The sequence below is a fragment of the Dipodomys ordii genome, unplaced genomic scaffold (assembly GCF_000151885.1).
Source record: "Dipodomys ordii isolate 6190 unplaced genomic scaffold, Dord_2.0 Scaffold76, whole genome shotgun sequence".
NCBI lineage: Eukaryota > Metazoa > Chordata > Mammalia > Rodentia > Heteromyidae > Dipodomys > Dipodomys ordii.
In genome coordinates this window covers 10,214,465-10,237,682 of record NW_012267292.1, presented here as the reverse complement: position 1 = coordinate 10,237,682, position 23,218 = coordinate 10,214,465, and the positions used below count along the sequence as shown (strand labels likewise).

The 23,218-nt window shown below is 38.4% G+C and overlaps 1 protein-coding gene across 1 annotated transcript in view; it reads left to right on the top strand.

The window, feature by feature from the left end:
* Stk31 (serine/threonine kinase 31) overlaps positions 1 to 23,218 on the top strand; it is a 59,683-nt gene that overhangs the window by 34,586 nt on the left and 1,879 nt on the right. The window contains exons 19-24 of the mRNA XM_013024412.1: positions 1,016 to 1,141; positions 1,687 to 1,812; positions 2,241 to 2,327; positions 3,174 to 3,323; positions 5,355 to 5,477; positions 9,484 to 9,552. Of these exons, the coding sequence (XP_012879866.1) occupies positions 1,016 to 1,141; positions 1,687 to 1,812; positions 2,241 to 2,327; positions 3,174 to 3,323; positions 5,355 to 5,477; positions 9,484 to 9,552 (681 nt within the window). The remainder of the gene's footprint in view (positions 1 to 1,015; positions 1,142 to 1,686; positions 1,813 to 2,240; positions 2,328 to 3,173; positions 3,324 to 5,354; positions 5,478 to 9,483; positions 9,553 to 23,218) is intronic.

The window sequence follows — 23,218 nt, the reverse complement described above, 5'->3', positions numbered from 1 at the left end:
AAGAATCTGTTACCTCTGCATTTTATTTTGCTGGTAGAGATAAGGAACTAGATAAGAGAGAACTGTCCCTCTGGTATCTATGCATGCGCATTGGTTCTAGGTGGTTCCTTACCCATTATGTACCAAAATCCAAGATGCTTAAGTTTCTTATTTAAAATAGCTTAATATTTGCAAAAAACCTGTGTATATCTTCCTGTATACTTTCAGCTCACTTCTAGATTGAATATAATATCTAGTATATAAATGTTATGTAAATAGTTGCTATATAGTATTATTTGGCAAATAGTGGCAAAGATCTACATAACAGTTATAGATGGAAGTTTTTGAATATTTTCAATTCCTAGTTGGTTGAATCCATGGGTACAAAATTCACAGTCATCTTTATTTGTTATGATTTTCATTAAGTTAATGATAATATCTTAAATATAATACAGGAAAGAATGTTGTGTAAACAAACTTAAAAAAATTAATATAGATGCTATTAGATGGTATGGACATCATCAACTGGTTTTAGTAAACGTGAGATTTTTCATTTAAACATTAGGATTCCCTAGAAGCATGTCTGATTAATCTGTTATCTCTGATCACTTTTGTAATTATAGCAATCATTAACTCTATGAAAGTTACATTGTGGGTGAGGGGAGTTCAAGAGTTTGAAACTAGAAAAATAGACTTAATTATATTGCCAATCCTGGGGCTTGAAGTCAGGGCCTAGGGACTGTTCTTGAGCTTTTTTTGTTCAAGGTTACCACTTGAGCCACAGCTTCACTTTGGCTTTTTTGGTAGTCATTAATGGAGATAAGAGTCTCACGGATATTCCTGCCAAGGCTGGCTTCAAACTGTGATCCTTAGCTCTCAGCCTCCTGAGTAGCTAGGAATATCTGGCACATGGCAACATTTTTATTTTACTTTTTCAATGGGTTGATGATGTCCATACCACCTAATAGCATTTATATTGATGTTTTAAAATTAGTAGGATTAAAAACCTTAAACTGTAATAAAAATATGTACCTAGGACTCTGGTGGTCTTCTTACTACAAGCTTGGAACGAGATCTTCTTGATGGTGAGCCCATGAAGGTACTTAGTAGCAAGCGTCCTGTGGTATGCTCTGAAGTTAATGGGAAGCCAGTTCTTTTAAAGGTAACTATACATTATGACTTGGGGGAGAGTTACTTTTTATGAAAGAATATATTGTTTGTTTTATAAAGTAGATTGTTGATTAGAATGATGACTGTAGTAGAAGAAAATTTGACTTTCAAATTTCTCTCATTTTCCTAAGTAGTACTTATCTTAAATAGGATTTACCTGCCCCCCTTTTTTTTGGTGAACTAAATATATCCAATAGCCTTTTAAAGTTTTTGCTATTTTTAGAAAAATAAAATTCTTGGAAGTATCTGCTGTGTTGACAGCATAGTCTTCTGTTTATTTCTTCCATGATTTGAGATGGTGTTAGTTATCATAATAGGATATTGAAATTGTACTTGCCCTGTACTCTAAAATGTATATGAGATACAGGTAAAATTGTTTCTTTTCTAACTTAACAATGTTCAAAGCAAATAGAAAAGACCTAAAATTGAATGCAATGTAACATATAAAAATTACTTCTTGTGCTTAAGCTGGGTTAATGTATAATTCAAGTAGAAATTTTAATTTTGTAGTTACCAGTGCTTTTTTTTTGATACAAGGGCTTTTCTGTGGATGTTGATACAGAAGTTAAGGTGATTCAGAGAGCAGCCAGTTACTACAAAGCTTATAAAGAAACGAGAGAGGAGTCTGGGTTACTGCCATTGATATTCCTGTTTTTGTGTAAGGTAAAATTCTTTTTTTTTAATAAGTTTTTTTTATTTGTGAAAATACTGTAACAGAGGGGTTACAATTACATGAGCAAGGTAATGAGTACATTTCTTATCAAGCATTGTTGCCCCCTTCTTTGTTTTTCCCCTACCATCCCTGCCCTCCTATCTCCACAACTGCGCTCCTCCCTCCAAAGTTGTAAAGTTCGTTTTTCGACATAGCATCTTGTACATCTCATTGTTGCAATGGTTCCACCTGTATCCCTGTTTAAACAATTTGTTTATTCTCTTGCAGAAGAAAATTTATTTAAAATGAGTTTGGGCTCCAGACTTTAGAATAGTAGTTCACTCCTTTTAATAAGAATCCAAAGTTACTTTATAGAATGAGTGCATACCACAAATAGGTTCAATTTTACATTTTCATCACATTCTGTTTTGCTTCTTAGTCTGATCCAATGGCTTATCTGATGGTTCCATATTATCCTAAGGCAAACCTGAGTGCAGTTCAAGCCAGTAGGCCTTTAACTTCAGAAGTAAGTAGAAACATTATTTTCATAGATATATTAGATGAGATAATATCACATAATATTTATTTAGTTCATACTACATGCTATTTTGTATAGTTTTGTCTTGGGTTATTTTTGTCATGAAGCTCCGTGATGTGAGTTATCCTATTAAGCAAATGAGAAAAATAAGGCTTAGAGAGATTGAGTGTCTTATAGGGTCTTTCAAAAAGAGGTAGAATTGGGACTAGAAATCAGTTTTTTTCTGGTTCCAAAGTCCAAGCTAATCACCATTACAGATTTTTAAGTAGCAGCCTTAATTTTTATCACTGCAAGTTTAGAATTTCTAGTAAAGGAGGCCTGGCTTCTTCCAACCTAGTACCACTATTCAGTCTCTTCTTGGCTGTTGCTTCCATGATTATTATGTATAATTTGTGTGTGTGTAAGTATGTACCAGCCATGTTTACCAGTTATACAATGAAAGCTTCAGCTACTGTGAGTTCTGTTGCTTTTTGTGTTGTTTCTTTGGTAGTACCAGGGTTTGAACTCAAGGATTCATGCTTGCTGGGCTTATATGCTTTACTGATAGTCTTCTGCTAGAGCCACTCCAGCCCAGTTTTTTGCTATTTATTTTTGAGTCAGGCTCTCATATGATTTTTTTGGCCAGGCTAACTTCAATTCAAACTTTTAGATCTCAGCATTGTGTGTAGGTAGAATAATAGGTATTAGCTACTAGCTCCTGGACTTATGCAATACTTTTAGTAAAGATTCATTTGAAAGAAACTTACTCAGTTATGGAACAGTCTTTTAAATGAGAATAGATTTATGTATTAAAAGAATCTGCCTATTTTGTATCCTATTTTGTTTCTATTAAAGGAAGCTTTAAAAGTCATGAAAGGTGTTGCCCAGGGCCTGCATACATTACACAAGGCTGGCATAATTCATGGATCACTTCATCAGAACAATGTATTTGCTTTAAATCGTGAACAAGGAATTGTTGGAGATTTTGACTTCACCAAATCTGTGGTAAAATATCATGGTTTTACAAATACGATATAGATGTTAATTCTAGACATGATGTAATTATTTATCATAGGATCTGTGCTTTTCAGTTGAGGTGTATCATATGCAATAATCTGCTATCAGTTAGGTTATAGAACAAGAGTTAAGTTTTTGCATTGTGTATTTTAACAATAGGAGAAATGACACTCAGTGGCTTTGACAAACAATCATTAGGAAATATATGAATACCTCTCTGATGGTGTCCCTTCTCTTTCATTAAGTTTAAATATACATACTTTGATACTTTTTTTATTAGTAATGTGAAGTTTTAGAAATGGGGGCACCATAGATGTTTTCAGTTACAGTGGTATGTCGTAATAGACAATTTGTAGATAAAGCAAAAACCATATAAAAGCAGATTCAAAAAGTACAAGATTATGAGGATCAGTTTCCTCTTCATTTTAATTAATAAACATATATATATTATGTTCAACATGTTGTTTTGAAATACTTAATTTTTACGTGTAAAAATGACTAAACAATTCTCATTTTAAAAATAGCTGTATTGGCTGAGTGCTGGTTGGTCATGCCTGTAATCCTAGCTACTTAGGGGCTGAGATAGGGAGAGTGAGGTCCTAAGCCAACGGAGGCCAAAAAGTTTGTGAGGCTCCATCTTCAAAATAACCAAGAAAAAGCTGGGCTGGAGTAGTGGCTCAAGTGCTTAAATGCCAGCCTAGCCTTGAGTTCAAACCCCAGTACCACAGAAAGCTTTATTGAAGTATAATTCATGTAGCAGAAATTATACAATTCAGTAGTAGTTTTTAGTTCATAAAGTTCTCTACTGGTCACCACTGTCTAATTCTAGGATATGTTTCATCCCCAAAAGTCATTCTCCATTTCTTCCTTCATGCAGCCCTAGAGATCACTAATAAATTTTTTTTTTTTGGTCCGGTTGTGGGGCCTGAACTCTGGGCCTGGGCGCTGTCCCTCAGCTCTTCAGCTCAAGGCTAACACTCTACCACTTGAGCCACAACGCCACTTCCAGCTTTTTTCTTTTTGCTTATGTGGTGCTGAGAAATCGAACCCAGGGCCTCATCCATGCAAGGCAAACGCTCTACCACTGAGCCACCTTCCCAGCCCTCACTAATAAATTTTTATCTCTATGAATTTACCTATTCTGGATATCTCATATAAATGAAATCATGAAATCCATGTTAGCTGAGTGCTGGCGGCTCATACCTATAATTCTAACTACTCAGGAGGCTGAGATCTGAGGATAGTGATTCAGAGCCAGCCCAGGCAGAAAAGTCCTTCAGATTCTTTATTTCCAATAAACTACTCAGAAGAAGCTCTTGAGTTGTGGTTTAAGAGGTAGAGTGATAGCAAAAGAAGCTGAGGAGAGTGCCCCAGCCCTGAGTTCAAGCCCAAGGACTGGAAAAAAAGAAAAAGAAGAAGAAAAAGTTTTTCCATGCTGTAGAACATATTGTCAACATTTCTTTTTAAGACCAAATACATTATTTCATCATCTATGCCATAGTTTGTTGATAATTAATCAGTTGATTGACACTTGGGTTTATAGGTTTTGGTTATGAATAATGTTGACATGACCATTGGTTCTTGGGTAGACATGTTTTAATTTCATTTTTTTCTTTCAGTGGTACTGGTCTTTGAACTAAGGACCTCAAGCTTGATAGGAAAACATTCCCACTATCTTAGCTTTGTTTTGTTTTTATTTTTTAATTTTTTAAATTTTTTTATGAGTAGGGTCCACATTTTTACCTGGAGCTAGTCTTGAACTGTGGTTCTCCTGTTTATGTTTCTCATGTAGCTGGGACTGTAGTCATGCACCATCATCTCTTTATTGATTGATATGGTGTTACACTAACTTTTTTGACCAAGGTCATTTCAATTTAATGTAATAAAAGTCTTCTGTTAATTTTGAGTCTTAAGAGCAATTTAGTAGAGCAAAATACAATTAAAAATTTAATTTTTGAAAAGTTTATTACAATCAGAATACTTCATGTTACCTCCAAATTATTTATATTTTTTTTATAGTGTCAGAGAGCCTCAGTGAACATGATGGTTGGTGGATTGAGTTTGATGTCACCTGAATTGAAGATGGGAAAGGCTCCTTCCCCAAGTTCAGACTTATATGCTTATGGCTGCCTTTTATTATGGGTATGTTACCTTTCGAAATACATATTTCGAAAAATTGATTTCATTATGCAAAGTGATGATTATAGTGATTCTTCTTAACATTATTTTGGATAAAGTGCAATAATTTACTGTATTTTCAGTATTTTAGTATATTATTATAGCTATTGATACCTTTCCTTATACCTTCTGTTACTTAATAACTGAGTATTGTGTTATCTTAGTTTTTTTAAAAGTTGAGATTTATAGTGAAGATGATTTTGTTCTATAATTTAGAAAATTTTCATACGTTTATGGAAAATAATCTGGTTTCTAGTGTAGATCAATTAGTTATTTGTTACCTGTGGTTTATGAGGGATTAAATAACAAGGGAAGTATATGTGTTCTTCTAGTCAACATAGCAGTGAAGATTCTAGTCTAGGGATCTAGTCTAGGGCTAGCTGGTAAATGTTTCAGGCTTCCTGGGCAATAAGTTCTGTGTTGTGGGAATCCTGCAGTTCTAGAACAAAAGCAGCCATAATATATTTATCAAATGTCATTTTCAAATATTTTCCCTATATTGAAGCATTTTATTTCATTTTCTGCACATGTGTTTTGCCATGCAGAAGGTTTTATTTATTTATTTTTATTTTTTGGCCGGTCATGGGGCTTGAACTCTGTGGTTTGGGCGCTGTCCTTGCGCTCTTCATCTCAAGGCGAGCACTCTACCGCTTGAGCCACAGCACCATTTCCAGTTTTCTAGTGGTTTCTGGGAGATAAGAGTCTCACGGACTTTCCTGCCTGGGCTGGCTTTGAACCTTGATCCTCAGATGTCAGCCTCCTGAGTAGCTAGGATTACAGGCTTCAGCCACCAGCGCCTGGCTAAGCAGAAGGTTTTAATTTGATTATGTTAAGTATTTTTCAAGATTTCAACTTTTTAGTTCACGATTTTTTTTCCTTAATTTCTTCACCTGTTTATTTGAATTCTCTTTGAGTTTATTTAACTATTTGTATCTTCTTTGAATTCATTCAGGTGCTTATCCATGTCTTTAATTTCATTGATGAGTTACTGTTGATCTTTTTTAAAATAATTTTTATTGAGATTAAGTGATTATGTAAATTTCATAGTATTGTGTGATAGTGGTACTTAGAGTCACATACACAATTTAAACTTTACAGGGCAAATTGTCATTATCATGGTCTATAATATTTGTGAATTCTATAAGCTTTGATAATACAACTACTTCTTCTACATCAGGTGATAAGGACATTTCTTATCTTTTGCTTAGTGTAAGCTATTTCCTTTTACCCTCTCATTACTTCCATCTCATTGCTGCCATTGAGTTGCTTAATTCAGTTTCATCAATGTCAAGTATAGCTAATGGGCCCTTTCATAGTATTTTCCCCCATTTCCCTCTGATTCTGTGTCCTCCTCCTAGCTTCACTCAGATGGATGTGCGTGTCCCTGCATGCGCGCGCGCACACACACAAACACATACACCATATACGAGGTCAAGAACATGAAATCATTTAGAAATTGTACCACAAATTAAGTAGATGTCCTTTGTTTCTTGAGTCCTGTTTACTTTGTCATATCTCCTTGTATTTTGGATTTAACATCCATATATCAGGGAAACCATGTGTCATTTGTCTGTCTGCTCTTGGCTTACCTCACTCAGAATGATTTGTTCTAGTTCTATCTATTTCACTGCGAATGCCATTATTTTGTCCTTTCTAATGGCTGCATAATATTCCATTGCATATAGGTACTACAATTTTTAGATCCATTCATCTGTAGTGAGGCATCTGGGTTGTTTCTATATCTTGGCTATTGTGATCAGTGCAGCAATGAACATGTAGGTGCATGATTATTGTTTGTAATTTATCTGCTTAACTGTTCTTCATGTTATTATGGAATTATTGACTTTTGGAGGAGACATGTTGTCTTGTTTTCTTATATTACTTATGTTTTTATTTTGTGATTTATGCATTTAAATCATGTCATAGGTTTCAATTTCTGCATTTTTCCCCTAGTAAATAGTCTTCAGCATTTAGGCATTAGTGGCTGGGTTCAGGTTCTATTTCTCACCACTAGACTGAGTACATGGCTTAGTAGCCAAGCAATTGCCCACTACTCAGGGAATTGGGTTTGATCCCAAGCACTGTCTAAATCAAGGTCATCCAACTGGAGTCACTTAAAGAGAGTCAGTTGTCTGATTGTGCGGTGCTTTCATTTTAGAAGCTTCCTTTCTTTGTATATGGTGGGTTCTCTTGTGTGCAGTCTTTATAATTTGTGGCCAGTTACAGATCTCTATTGTCTCTGTATCCTCACTGATTTGTGTCCCCAGTGGAAAGAAGTATCTAAGCCTTGGAGTGATGCCCAGGTGCCTCAGAGAATGAAGGAAGCAAACAGAACAGAGTTCTGTACTGACTGGGTTTTTAAATGGAGGACCCTATTTGTTCTGCCTGCTGGTTTTAATGTTCTTAGACTTTGTTTAGCAGTCTACCTCCCTTTGCAGAGAAGGAGACTGGAAGTTTTTGATTCAAGAGTATCTGGATTGGGCCCTCAGTTCTAAATGTCAGGAAATAACCACTTGGATGCAATTCCCAGGGACAGGTCTGGGTGTTCTTAGGCTTTGCTTTGAGTGTGGAGAGGAGGCCATATGGATTTTTTGAATCCCTTGATTCATAGGGTTTGGGTTCATGGTCCCACTCACCCAACAGCCAACGTATGAAGCTAGGACACAGTCCTGGAGGTACAGGCACAGTGTTTTGTTCCTGCCCTAACATCAGGCATGGACTTGTTGGCCATGGAGGATGATCACCACAGCTCCCTAACTTGGTAGTGCAGTTCTTCACAGGTTGAAATTCTCAGCATACTATGCCAGAAACTCCCTTTTTCCTTGACCATCTGTGTTGGCCATCTACCCAGACTCTGTGGCAGGGTGTCCCGATATACCCAGAGCTATTAGTATTCATTGTTTTCAGGCTCCTTTAGTATTTCAGACTCAAATCAAGAGGTCCTTTCTCAAGATGGTACCTTGCCTTTTCTCTCTGAGATAAGGGGAACAACAGAATGTCTTATTTCACCAAAGCTAGACTTGTACACTGGAGTAGTCAGTTTTCACAAATCCCGCACTGGGTTTGTTTGCAGGTGCTATGGGCTTGTATCTAGTATTAGCAGTCTATCACTAAGGTCATTTGCTTTACCCTGTGATAGCCTCTTCCTTCCTTTCTCTCCTGGAAAGTTGGTGATGGGCTTGGAACTGTTTGACATTTTTTCTCTGTGCTTTTCTGCCATTCTCCTACCTCTTGTGATTCTTGATCTATGTAGTTTATATTTCTTGAACACAAATATTGGAATGGGAATTACCTTATTTCCTTACTCATTTCTGAGTATTGTTAAAGTCAACATAATATAGACTACAATCACTTTTTCTTATAAAGCAAGGAAGTAATAAAGTATTTGAAATGTATACATAGGTTTTTTTTTTTGTTAGTCCTGGGACTTGAACTCAAGGCCTAGGCATGGTCCCTGAGCTTCCTTTGCTCAAGGCTAGCACTCTACCACTTGAGGCACAGCACGACTTCCAGCCTTTTCTGTTTATATGGCACCGAGGACTAGAACCCAGAGCTTCATGCATGCTAGGCAAGCACTCTGCCACTAAGCCACAGCCATCCCTGCACTTGTTTTTTTTTTTGGGGGGGGGTCTGGTTGTGGGGTCTGAACTCTGGGCCTGGGCACTGTCCCTCAGCTCTTCACCTCAAAGCTAGCACTCTACCACTTGAGCCACAGCGCCACTTCCGGCCTTTTTTTTCTTATGTGATGCTGAGGAATCAAACCCAGGGCCTCATGCATGCAAGGCAAGCGCTCTACCACTGAGCCACCTTCACAGCCCCTGTACTTGGTTTTGATTGACTCTTTAGGGACAACTCATTGGTTGTTCTTGAGTAAGCATTTTTCTCTATTCACCACAAGTTACATATTTTTGTATAGGATGAGTAAAAAATTGATACCCTAATCTCTACTCATTCTTATGTTCTTTTACAGCTTTCTGTTCAGAATCAGGAATTTGAGACAAATGAAGATGGAATCCCCAAAGTGGATCAGTTTCATTTGGTATGTGACTTCTTTTTTTAATTTTATTTTTATTTATTTTTTAAATTTTATTTGTGAACCTACTGTACAGAGGGGTTACAATTACATGGGCAGGATAATGCGTACATTTCTTACCAAGCATTGCAGCCTCCTCCTTTTGTTTCCCCTTCACATCCCTTCCCAGCCTCTCCCCTCCCCCCAATCCCAATCCTTCTCCTTCCCCCCCTTCCCCCCCACCCCCCCGCACCGACATTGTAAAGCTCGTTTTGGACATGACAACTTGTACTTCTCATTGTTGCAACAGGTCCACCTGTGTCTTTAAACAACTGGGTTTTCCCCATCTCCTCCACAAGTTATACTGACATCAAATATAGTGAAAGCAGGGGTTATACTGTGGGGGAGGGACATACAAAGCAACAAAGAGATAATCTTATAAATGCATTAGAAACACATGCATGAAAGAAAAAAAACATTAAAATACATATCTAAGGGTTCATTTTCCTGACATCACATTATCTGACCTTTTCCGCTTGACTCATAGATATACTAGATATTGCAAATAAGGGAAACCATGGGACCTATGTTTCTTTGGGCCTGGCTTACTTCACTTAATATAATTTTTTCCAAGTTTTTCCATTTCCTAACAAATTGAGCAATGTCATTCTTTCTGATGGAGGCATAGAATTCCATTGTGTATATATACCACATTTTCTTGATCCATTCATCTACTGAGGGGCATCTGGGTTGGTTCCATATCTTAGCTATGGTAAATAATGCTGCAATAAACATAGTTGTGCTGGTAGCTTTAGTGTGGTCTTGTTTGTAAACATTTGGGTAAATGCCCAAAAGTGGGATTGCTGGGTCATAGGGGAGTTCTATGTGAAGTCTTTTGAGGAACCTCCATACTGCTTTCCAAAGTGGTTGAACAAGTTTACATTCCCACCAACAATGAAGTAAGGTTCCTTTTTGTGCACATGACTTCTTTTTTTTAAATTTTAATTTATTTATTCATTTCTGTCAGTTGTGGGGCTTGAACTCTGGGCCTGGGCACTGTTCCTCCATTCTTCAGCTCAAGTCTAGGACTGTACCACTTGAGCCACAGCACCACTTCTGTTTTTTTCTGCTTATGTGGTGCTGAGGAATCAAACCTAGTGCCTCATGCATGTTAAGCAGGCACTCTACCACTGAGCCACCTTCCCAGCTCCGGTATGTGATTTTTTATTTGTTAGTTTGAACTATGTTTAACTATTAAGCATTAAACTAGAAATGTCCTTTAATTTTGGTAAGAATCTACAATATAATTTAAAGAAGTTTTGGAGAAATTTCAAATTTTTTACTTATGATACTGCCTAATAATTAAATTATTGGGTTGTATGTTTGTTACAAATTTATATTAATTGGGCTGGGAAGGTGGCTCAGTGGTAGAGTGCTTGCCTTGCATACATGAGGCCCTGCGTTTGATTCCCCAGCACCACATAAGCAAAAAAACCCCAAAAAAGCCAGAAGTGGCACTGTGGCTCAAGTGGTAGAGTACTAGCTTTGAGCTGAAGAGCTGAGGGACAGCGCCCAGGCCCAGAGTTCAGGCCCCACGACTGGACCCCAAAAAAAATTTATATTAATTATCTAAGTAATAATTGAGAAAATAAATTCTTTGTAGTATGTTTCATGATCTTATTATACTGAAATTTTAATTTTTTTATATAAGTACCTCATTATATCTTTTCTTTGTAATTCATCTATATCAGTTAGATTGCTTTCTGATTCATATATGTAGTCAAACAACATATTGAGAACCTATTGAACTAGGTGCTAGAAATACAGGATTATAGCACTGAAATAATAATAAATCTAAATAATAATTTAGATATGTGAACAAGTAAAACAAAAGGAGCATGAAAAGCCACTTTCAAGGAAGTGAATTTTTAGATCTTTGTGGAAAATGGGTATCCATTATGATTAGATACTAAAAAATTAAGTGATAACATAATTATCTAGCTCTAGAATTTCCCATGATATTTTGATAGTTTGGATTACAGTGAAAGAATGCAAGATTTTGTTTAAGATAATAGTCTCTTAGTTTATCTGTTTTTTTTTCCTATAACTACTAAAATCCCATGAATTAGTTTTTTTGTTTTTGTTTTTGTTAGTATTGGGGCTTGAACACTGGGCCTGGGCGCTGTCCCTCAGCTCTTCAGCTCAAGGCTAGTGCTGTAGCACTTGAGCCACAGTGCCACTCCTGATTTTCTGGTGGTTAATTGGAGATAAGTGTCTCTCCGACTTTCCTGCCTGGGCTGGCTTTGAACCATGATCCTCATATCTCAGCCTCCTGAGTAGAGCCCAGCTCATCAATTATTTTTTTTAATTCTTTTTTTTTATTGTGAAAATACTGTACAGAGGGGTTACAATTACATGGGCAAGATAATGAGTACATTTCTTATCAAGCATTGTAGCCTCCTCCTTTGTTTCCCCTTCCCATTCCATCCTCCCCTCACCCCCCCAACCCTCCTCCTCCCCCACCAAAATTGTAAAGTTCGTTTTCAACATAATGTTCAATTAGTTATTGTTTTTGTTTTTAAATTACCTTAGGAAATGTTACAAGTTTTGCCACACTTTTTAGGAAGTTGTAATCATTTGGAGATTATGAAACAGTATTTCATTTTCTGGCTTACTATACAAAATGAGATAACAGGGAAGGTGGTTAATGTTAGTTTACAGTGTTAAAAACCTATTATTCAAATTTCTTGTTCCTAGCTGGCATTACCTCAGAGGTGTTACAGTTTTTCTCAAAATGTAGAATCTTTATTCTTTCAGTTTTGATAGGAAAAATTGCTTTTTATAATGTCATCCTGAAATGTAGTGACTTAAAACACCTGTATTATCTTACTCTTTGGTGAGTCAGTAAACTTGGCACAACTTATTTGCATCATCCTCTTCAGGGTCTTTTCTAGGGTGCTAGAAAAGTGAGCATGCTGACCGTGCTTTACTGGGACTAGATATGCTTTCAAGCTCACATATTTGTCCATAGATTTCATTTCTTTAAGTTTGGACAGAGAGTGGTCTGTTATATTCTAGTTGTTGGCCAGAAGTTGCTGTCTTATTTTTTTTTGCCACGTTTCCACCATAGCAACTTATTTAGAATGTAGTAATGTTCACTAGTTACATTTTTAAAATAGTGATGCCACAGAATTGATATTCCATCATTTTGCTATGTTACCTTTGTTAGAACAATACTTTATGTCCAGCATATTGTCTGTGGGGGTGGGGATTCATGAAGATAGCAGTACCATGAGTCTAGGGTCATTTGGAGTAGTCTTAGATGGTTGCCTCCCATAAAGCATGTGTCACCTTTATGCTGGCCACTCTGCTATGTGTGTGTATAATGAAGCTGAATAAGTACCCAGGCCCTGTTTATAGTCCTTGCTTAATGTGAATAACAGTGTCACATTATAAGAATACCTGGGTTAATTTTTATTTGGGTTCCTTTACCTATATTGTGTGATCACATACAGTTAAGCAAGCAAGCCATGATACTATTGCCTGGTCATTATAGTTGTCATAGCACAAATGAAGAAGAATATGAATTTATGAAATCTGACAGTTTAAAGAATAAAGGATAATTCACCATTCTCATTCTTCAAAATATGTGCAACACATGTCCCGAGCCTCTGCCCAAATACTTTTAAGTTTAATAGAACATATTTCACTATTGTGTGAAATCAGTTCCTTGAAAGGGATAATATGTATATTTGAAAGTTACAAATTTTAATTTTCAGAAGGAAACACTACTACAAACCTAATCTACCACTAGTATGTACCACAGTTACCTAGTTTTGTTCTCTAGTAACACACTAGTTTCAGGCAAATCTTCCCAGAAAAGTCTACATCGATCTATCCTTTAAAAATGAATTATTTCTTTTTATTATGTTTTAAAGAAATTATGGCATTTTTGTGAAGATGGCTATTTTATTTATTGATTGATTGATTGTTGTTCATGAGGCCTGGGTGCTTTCTCTGAGTTCTTTTTGCTTAAGGCTAGCATTCTTCTGCCACTTTGAGCCACAGCTCCATTTCCAGTTTTCTGTTGGTTAATTGGAAATGAGAGTCTCACAGGGACTTTTCTGCCTGGGCTGGCTTTGAACTGCAATTCTCAGATCTTAGCCTTCTGAGAAGCTAGGATTACAGGTGTGAGCCACTGGTACCCAGCCTTATTTATTTATTTATTTATTTTTTGGGTCCCGTCATGGGGCCTGAACTCTGGACCTGGGCGCTGTCCCTCAACTCTTCAGCTCAAGGCTAGCACTCTACCACTTGAGCCATAGCGCCACTTCCGGCCTTTTTTTTCTTATGTGATGCTGAGGAATCAAACCCAGGGCCTCATGCATGCAAGGCAAGCGCTCTACCACTGAGCCACCTTCACAGCCCCTGTACTTGGTTTTGATTGACTCTTTAGGGACAACTCATTGGTTGTTCTTGAGTAAGCATTTTTCTCTATTCACCACAAGTTACATATTTTTGTATAGGATGAGTAAAAAATTGATACCCTAATCTCTACTCATTCTTATGTTCTTTTACAGCTTTCTGTTCAGAATCAGGAATTTGAGACAAATGAAGATGGAATCCCCAAAGTGGATCAGTTTCATTTGGTATGTGACTTCTTTTTTTAATTTTATTTTTATTTATTTTTTAAATTTTATTTGTGAACCTACTGTACAGAGGGGTTACAATTACATGGGCAGGATAATGCGTACATTTCTTACCAAGCATTGCAGCCTCCTCCTTTTGTTTCCCCTTCACATCCCTTCCCAGCCTCTCCCCTCCCCCCAATCCCAATCCTTCTCCTTCCCCCCCTTCCCCCCCACCCCCCCGCACCGACATTGTAAAGCTCGTTTTGGACATGACAACTTGTACTTCTCATTGTTGCAACAGGTCCACCTGTGTCTTTAAACAACTGGGTTTTCCCCATCTCCTCCACAAGTTATACTGACATCAAATATAGTGAAAGCAGGGGTTATACTGTGGGGGAGGGACATACAAAGCAACAAAGAGATAATCTTATAAATGCATTAGAAACACATGCATGAAAGAAAAAAAACATTTGAATACATATCTTAGGGTTTATTTCCCTAACATCAACTTATCTGACCTTTTCTGCTTGTCTCAGATATATACTAGTTATTGCAAATAAGGGAAACCATGGGACCTATGTTTCTTTGGGCCTGGCTTATTTCACCTAATATAATTTTTTCCAAGTCTTTCCATTTCCTAACAAACGGGGCAATGTCATTCTTTCTGACAGAGGCATAGAATTCCATTGCGTAATAACCAGCGGGCCGCTAATCAGCCTTGCAGGATAATCAGGCTCCGTGGCCTGGCCTGCAGGAGGGGCGGGGCGTTGAGAGGCTGATGTCACAGCCCAGGGCATGCCGCAGAAGAGCCATGCTATGCCGCCAAAGGGGTGGGGCATGCCGCGGAGTGGGGGCGGGGCGTGCTGCTGGAGGGGTGGGGCGTTGATCCCCACATGCTGGGCTGCCTATTGGGATTGGACCTGGGCAGCTTGGGGGAGGAGCCTGAAGGGCGGTTTGAAATCATTGGTTGGGGAGGGGCGCAGCCTATCTGGGTATACATAGGCTGCGTGTTCCTAGGTGGGGTGGAGAGTAGCGGAAAAACCAGAGTCTTGAGGGGAGTAGAGAAGAGGTGGGAAGGGAAAGATCCAGAGTCCTGAAGAGGGCAGGCCTGAGGAGGGCAGGGCAAGCCTCGAGAGGCCATGTGGGACCACCTCCAGAGGTCATTCGGGGCCTCCTCAGGAGGTCATTGTGGGCCTCCTCCAGGGGCCTGGGCAAAGGCTCGTGGGGCGCGGAGCAGAGCGGCCTGCGGAGAGTGGAGAGGCCTGCAGAGAAAGAGCAAGGGCGGAAGGGAGCAGCCTTCCCCTTCGGAGCGCTGGAGGACTGAGGTTTGGAGGTTTGCAGACCCCCTAATAAAGGTCTGGTGGCGGGGAGCAGGAATGGCTGTTGGAGGCTCGGGGCTTGGAGGTCGAGGCTGCTCCTGGTTCTGGGGATCTAGCCCAGGACAAGGTGGTCTCAGGACCCCTTTCTGATGTAAACAGTGTAAATAAACTTTTGTCCACCTTTAACTGTGCCTCGATGGATTCTCTCGCTCCTCAGGGGTCATAAGTAACCCTTGAACACTTCCTATATTAACATTTATTTTTCTATTGTTTTGTGCTTATGAATCTTTCCAAAGATGCATTTGTATTCATTATTTTACATTTTTTATAGATGTGGTCATTCCCACTGAGGGTTCATGGGTTTACTTGAAATTTAATTAGTTTTAATGAACATGGTTGTGAAGGTAGCTTTAGTGCAGCCTTGCAGCATTATTTACCATAGCCAAGTATGGAGTCAGCCCAAATGCCCCTCCGTGGATGAACGGATCAAAAAAATGTGGTATATCCACAATGGAATCCTATGCTTCCATCAGAAAGAGTGTTATTGCTCCATTTGTAAGAACATGGAAAGACTTGGAAAAAAACTATATTAAGTGAAGTAAGCCTGATGTAAAGAAACATAGGTTGCATGGTTTCCTTCATTTGTGGTAGCTAGAATGTGCTTATAACTCTACAAGTAAACACACTGGGTGGTAAGTAAGGGGTTACAAATGAATTTGTAAGTAAACATTCTGGGTGGTATGTAAGGAGTTAGAAATGAATGAATTGAAGTATAACAGACTCCAAGGAGAGCACAAACAGTGAAATTCCTTAAAAAGACTAAGGGAAAGCCCAACAAATTAAGTACCAGGAAATAGATACTTGCAAGAGGGGATGGTGAGACAAAGGAGAGGAGAGGGGTAGAAGAATGAAGAGAGAGGAAGGGGAAGGAATTCAGGCAAGAATTCATTGTGTATATGACAGAAAAATATAAGGGAAGAGGTGGGTCAAACGCGGGGTGAAGTTTTAGATGTGATGATAGAGGTTAAGATGCATTGTAGAGGACTGGGAAGGTGGCTCAGTGGTAGAGCGCTTGCCTTGCATGCATGAGACCCTGGATTCGATTCCTCAGCATCACATAAGCAAAAAGAAAAAAGCTGGAAGTGGTGCTGTGGCTCAAGTGGTAGAGCGCTAGCCTTGAGCTGAGGAGCTGAGGGACAGCGCCCAGGCTCAGAGTTCAGGCCCCACATCTGGAACCCCTTCCTCCCAAAAAAGATGCATTGTAGACATAAACTGCTTTGCTATCAAAAAAAGAGTAATATGTAACTTAAAATGAAGATAAGGAAAGGGTTAAAATTTTTTTGTTAAAAATATTTTTTAACAAAAGACAGAAGAAAGATTGGAATGCTTTTTTTTTTTTTTTGGTCTGGTCTTGAACTCTGGGTCTGGGTGTTGTCCCTGAGTTCTTTAGCTCAAGGAAAGTACCACTTGAGCCACAGTGCCATTTTTGGTTTTCTGGGGGTTAACTGGAGATGAGTCTCATGGCTTTGAACCGCGCTTCTCAGATCGCAGCTAGGATTACAAGTGTGAGCCACCAGCACTTGTCTGGATTGCGGGGGGTGGGGAGTCAGTGGTAAGTCTTAAACTCTGGGCCTGGGCTCTGTCCCTCAGCTCTTAAGCTCAAGGATAGCACTTTATGACAGCACCACTTCCTGTATTTTGGTGGTTAATTAGAGATGAGTTTCACAGACTTTCCTGCTCCAGCTGGCTTTGAATTGTGATCCTCAAATCTCAGCCTCCTCAGTAGCTAGGATTACAGGCATGAGCTATCATCGTTGGGCTTGCTCCTTTTGGTAAATATTCATGTTGAACTGTAACATAGTAAGATACACATTGTTGCAACAATGAGAAGTACAAGTCCTTATGTCGAAAACGAACTTTACAACTTTGGTGGGGGGGAGGTGGGGAGGATTGGGTGGGGGTGTGGGGGGGCATGGGAAGGGATAGGAAGGGAAACAAAGGAGGAGGCTACAATGCTTGATAAGAAATGTACTCATTATCTTGCCCATGTAATTGTAACCTCTCTGTACAGTATTTTCACAATAAAAAAATAAATAAAAATTTAAAAAACAATTGTTTTTTGAAATTTGTGCACTTTTGTGGCTTGAACTACAGGCCTAGGTGCTATCCTTTAGCTTTGTGGTTCAAGTTGGCACTCTACAATTTGAACCACAGCTCCAGTTCTGTCTTTTATGTGGTTAAATGGGTATAAAAATAATCTTGAACTTTCCTTCCCAGTCTGGTTTCAAACTTCAATCTGCAGATCTTAGTCTGAGTATCTAGAATTACAGTGGTGACCCACTGATGCTCAGTTAAGATCTACAAGTTTTGAGTTTTTAATGAGTTAAACCCATGTAACACAGGAAAGTTAGGATCTAGAATAGTATTGGTGTCCTAGGAACTTCTGCAATAGTGATCTGCCCACAAATAAAGCAAATTATTCTAATCTTCATCATCAGAGATGTTGTGGAACTTTCTACCATTAAAATCATGCAATATGTACTTCTTTATGCTTGGCTTCTTTTACCCAACATTATATTTGGGGGTGTAACTTATCTAATTTGGTTCATGGGTCATTCAGAATGTATTACTTAATTTTAACAAGTTTGGAAGTTTCCTAATTTTCTTTCTGTCACTGATTTTAGCTTAATCCCACTGAGGCCAGAAAGCAGTCTTGCTATTACTTCAGCCCTTTGAAATCTGAGTCTTGCTTTATGGCTTGGCATGTGCCCTATTCTGGTAAACATTCCATTTTACTGGATTAGATATTCTGAAATGTTGGGGACAGAATCCTGTAAATGCCAGTGAGGTCAAGTTCATTTCTCAATGGTCAGACTTCCTATAAGGTTTCTGCTGTTGCTGCTGCTCAGCTGTCTCCTCCTCCTCCTTTTCCCTTTCCTCTTCCTTTTCTCCCTTCTTCTTATACTGATACTGATCCTGGTGCATGAACTCAAGTCCTGGACACTATCCCTTATCTTTTTTGCTCAAGGCTGGCATTCTACTCCTGAAGGAGAGATCCCTTAATAAGTATGTAATGACTTTCTTTATCTCTTCTCACTAATTTTAATTTGAAGTCTATTTTATCTGATGTTAGGATTGCAACTCCCACCTGTTTATGGGGCCATTTGCTTGGTAGATTTTATTCCAGACTTTCACTTTCAGAATATTTGTTTTAGTGGGCAAGGTGTATCTCTTGAAGGCAGCCAATAGAAGGATCTTGCTTTTTGATCCAATTAGACAGTCTATGTTGCTTAATTGGAGAGTTAAGTCCATTAATATTGAGAATTAGGACTGAGAGGTGTTTGGTAGTTCCTGCCATTTATCCACCTTCTTGGGGCCTGTGCCAACTGGGTTCTTCCTATGATTCTTGGATTCTCTGTTTGGGGCCTTTTTCTTGACTTTTATTGTGCTCTTGTTGGTTTTCTATGTGTAGGACATCTTTAAGTATCTTTTGTAGGGCTGGTTTGTGTGGAGATATATTGTTTCAATTTTTCTTTGCTGTGGAAGGTTTTTATTTGCTCTTCTGTTGTGAAGGAGAGTTTAGCTGGGTACAGTATTCTTGGTTGATAGTTGTTTGTCCTTAGGGTGTGGCATACATTATTCCAGGCTCTTCTTGCTTTGTCTCTGCTGAGAAATCTGAAGATATTCTGATTGGTTTCCCTTTATAGGTGATTGATCTTTTCTCCCTGACAGCTTTAAAGATTCTTTCCTTGATCTGAATTGATCCTGTGTGATTACAATGTGACAGTGGGATGTCCTGTTCTGGTCTGGTCTATATGGGGTTCTAAAAGCTTCTTGTATCTGTATGGACCTATCTTTTTGCATATTTGGGAAGTTCTCTGCTAGGATTCTGTTAAATAAATTTCCTAGACCTTTAACTTCTGTCTCTAGGCCCTCCTCTACATCCATTAGCCTTAAATTGAGCCTTCTGATTGTGTCCTCTAAATGTTGAATGGATCTATCATATTTCTTGGATTTGTCTCGAATACATGTATGTTCTTTCTCTATAATGTCTAGGCTGTCTTCAATCCCAGAGGTTTGGTCTAACCTACTGTCAAGCCTTTCTACTTTATTTATTTCTTTTCCTTCTAATTGGTCAGATTTGATGGCTTCAAATTCTTTGTTGGAGCTTTGATTTAGATCTTGTATGGACTTATCTCCTTAATTTGGTTTTCAATGTTCATTCTCAAATTCTTTATTTGATTTATTATAGTTTCATTGGACTTTGTTTCCTTCTGAAGTGCTTCATTCAGTATATTCCCTTTGTGGTCTCCATGGATTCCTCCAGATTTCTGTTTGTGGATTCCATGAATGCCTCTATTAATCTTTGTTTATTCTCATCCTGCTCACCTTATTTCTCTATTAATCTTTGGTTAGCTTCCACATGCTGGCAAAATTCCTGTATTAACTTTTGGTTAGCCTCATCATGTTTACAGAGAGTCTTTTGCAGCTTTCAGTCTTTTCATTCAGCATGTGTACCAGTAGTGTTTGTAGAGCATTTTGGGAACTCTCCTCTGGATTATTCATTAACTGCTCTGTTGCCTGATTATCATGAGTAGGAATTGAGATACTTGGACTTGCCATTTTTCTTGTGTTTCTCCAGCTTGTTCTGCCCATTTGGGTATGAAAGCAAAACCAATTTCATGCTAGAACACTATTTTAAGGCAAGACTCAGCCAGAGCCCTGTAGGTGGGTAGATTGTTTGACACAGTCAAAATGAGTAAAGATACAATCTAGTTCAATAGATACAATCTAGTTCAACAACAAACAACTAGGGATCATTGGACTAAGAAAATCAAAGAAGGAATCAGCAGATAGAAATGAATAGGTTTAGGGAGAATTGTGAGGAGAAAGTAAGATTAGAAAGTGTAGGGAGGGAAACAGAGGGAGGGAATATAATGAAGACCTAAATTCAGTGAGAGGAGAGGGATAGAAGGAAATGAGGAGATAAAGAAAAAGGAAAAATAAAAAATTAAAAAATGAAACACTTAAAATTATAGAAGTAGAAATGAGTTCAGCTGAGAGTTTGTGAATTGGGTAATCAATATCTAAGTATGCACATAATGAAGGATAAGGCCTATTAGACCTTAAGTAAAGCAAAAAAAAAAAAAAAAAGGACCCAAAGTGGAAAGAGTATAGAGAGAATAAAAACAAACAAAAAACAAAGCTAAAATAAAAATGATGAAAAAAGTAGAAAACAATTTTTTTTTTTACAAAAATTAGGTAGAAAAAATAGTGTCCATAACCAGTCTCTTGGTGGAGTCTCTGGTTTGCTTGTGGTGTTTTGTTTTTCTGTGGCTTGACTGGTTTCTTAAATCAGTTTGTGTGAGCAGGCAGAATGAAGCTCTGCCTTACCAGGGACTTTTATGACCCTCCTCCAAGGCTAGTTCAGTGGGAGAGAGATCTGCTTTGATTATTACAAAAGAGGCTCTTTCCTCTAATTGGAGTTGCTGTGAAAGGGAGCTGGGTTGTAGGTAGGGCTGTGGACTGTCAGCAATCTGTAGCTTTACCCTGATGGGCTAGCTTCTGAGAGACTCAAGCAGCCTGGCCTGGAGCCATCCTCAGAGTTTATGTGTAATGAGTTTCCAATTGTTTTTATTTTACCCTCTAGCAGCTGGAGTTGCTGCCTTAGCTGAGAGGGGTATGGCAGCCTCTGGCTCTGTTTACCCACTGAGGACAATTTACCCACTGAGGATAGTCCTCCTTGCAGAGCTGCCTCTGCTTGGGAAGGGCAACTTTCCCCAGGGGTGGAGTTGAACCCTGCAGGTCAGGTTCCTTTGACCTGTTGAATGGCTCATAAAGTCTTCCAAGGCCTGAGTTATGTGTTAGCTGCTCTGGCCAGTTTTTTGTCAGTATCAAAATGGAGTTCTTCTCCGGTGGTGGGGAGGGGCTACCTTCCCACTGCTGCTCTGTGAGAATGAGTGAGGTTGTCTTGGGGGTACTCACATCTTTCCCTTTGTTTCCAGGCTGTCCATGGTCTGGGACTATCTATGGTCAGCAGGATGAAGATTTCTACTCCCTATCAGCTTTTGCTGGTGGTGAGTAAAATTTGCTCACACTCCACCTCTGGAGCCTTTGTTCTGGGCTCTCTCTGTTGATATGGTGGGCCATGGCAGCAGCTGCTGCCACTGTTGCAGACACTGGTGAGTGCCCGAATCTTTCTCATTAACCAAGCTGCCTGCATATTTCCTTTCTGGCCAAACCCTCTGTACTATGATGGCACACTTGGTGTGACTCTTTAGCCTTAGATTTTCCACTGGAACACTAAAACTGGCCCTCAGCTTCTCCTCAGCCTTCTTCTGGACTCCTGAAATTTTCTTAACTTGGGAGATATACAATGACTTTCTGTTCATACTTAGTTAATTGCATAATTAGCATGTGATACTAATCAGGAAGGTTATTAGATAGCTGGACAAAAGTTCTGTGCAAAGGTTTACTATTTTGGCTGGTAATTTTAGTATTTCGTCTGGTAATGAAAGCTGATTCTTTTATTCAACAAATGATAGTTGGTTTCTACTTTGTATCCAGTTCTGAAAATATAAAGATAAGTTAAAACATGGTCATGCAGTTATTAAACCTACAATTTATTGGGAAATCCAAGTGTAGAAATAAATCTTCATAAGGCAATGTAGAGTATCCAACAATAGGGTTTTATGATATTGTATGGGGGTAGGGACAAAAGGTACTTTCTGATACTTGTTATTTCTGAGATTATTAGTTTTTCATTGATAACACAAAAATTTATGAACTAGGTTGGAGTAGGTATATGGTAGAGTACTTGAAGCATGCATAGAACCCATACCACCATAAAATTATATATTGATAGAGTGCCATGTTTCATACATGTATATATTATATAATGTTTATATAATGTTAAACATGTTCAAATATTTACTTTCTTAATGGCAGAAATTCTCAAAATCCTTTTTTTTAGCTCTTTGAAATGCATCATATTATTGTTACCTGTAGTCACTGTAGTGCAGTAACATCCCAGAACTTCCTATTCTTATCTAGTATAGCTTAGTATGCACTGATAAGTTGTTTCCATCTTTCCCCTCTCTCCCTATACTCTGTGGCCTCTGGTTAACTATCTGGTATGTTTTGGGTTCCACACATGAATGAGATAATATATTATTTGTTTTTCTCTGCTTTGCTTATTTCACAACACATAATGACTTCTCGTGCCTACCATGTTGTTATAAACAAAATTTCAGGCTCTTCTATGGTTTATTTAGCCATTATGTATATGTTATAGATTTTCTTTATCCATTTGTTAGTTGATTGAACAATGTAGGCTGTTTCCATATTTTAGCTAGAGTGACTAGTGTTGAACATGGAGAATACATATCTCTTCAGTATACCTGATTCCACCTCTTTTAATTATATAACAGGAGGGGTCTTCTGGATCATATGGATTTTTTTTGAGGAACTTTTTGCCATTTTTCATAAGGGCTGGACTAATTTACAATTATTAACAGTGTGGAAGGGTCATCTTTCCTCTAGATCCTTCTTATCTGGAAACAGTGACAATTTGACTTCCAATTTGTATGCCTTTACTTTTTTCTCTTGCCTGACCACTCTGGTTAGGACTTAAAATACTATGTTGAGGGGCTGGGAAGGTGGCTCAGTGGTAGAGCGCTTGCCTTGCATGCATGAGGCCCTGGGTTCGATTCCTCAGTACCACATAAGCAAAAAGAAAAAAGC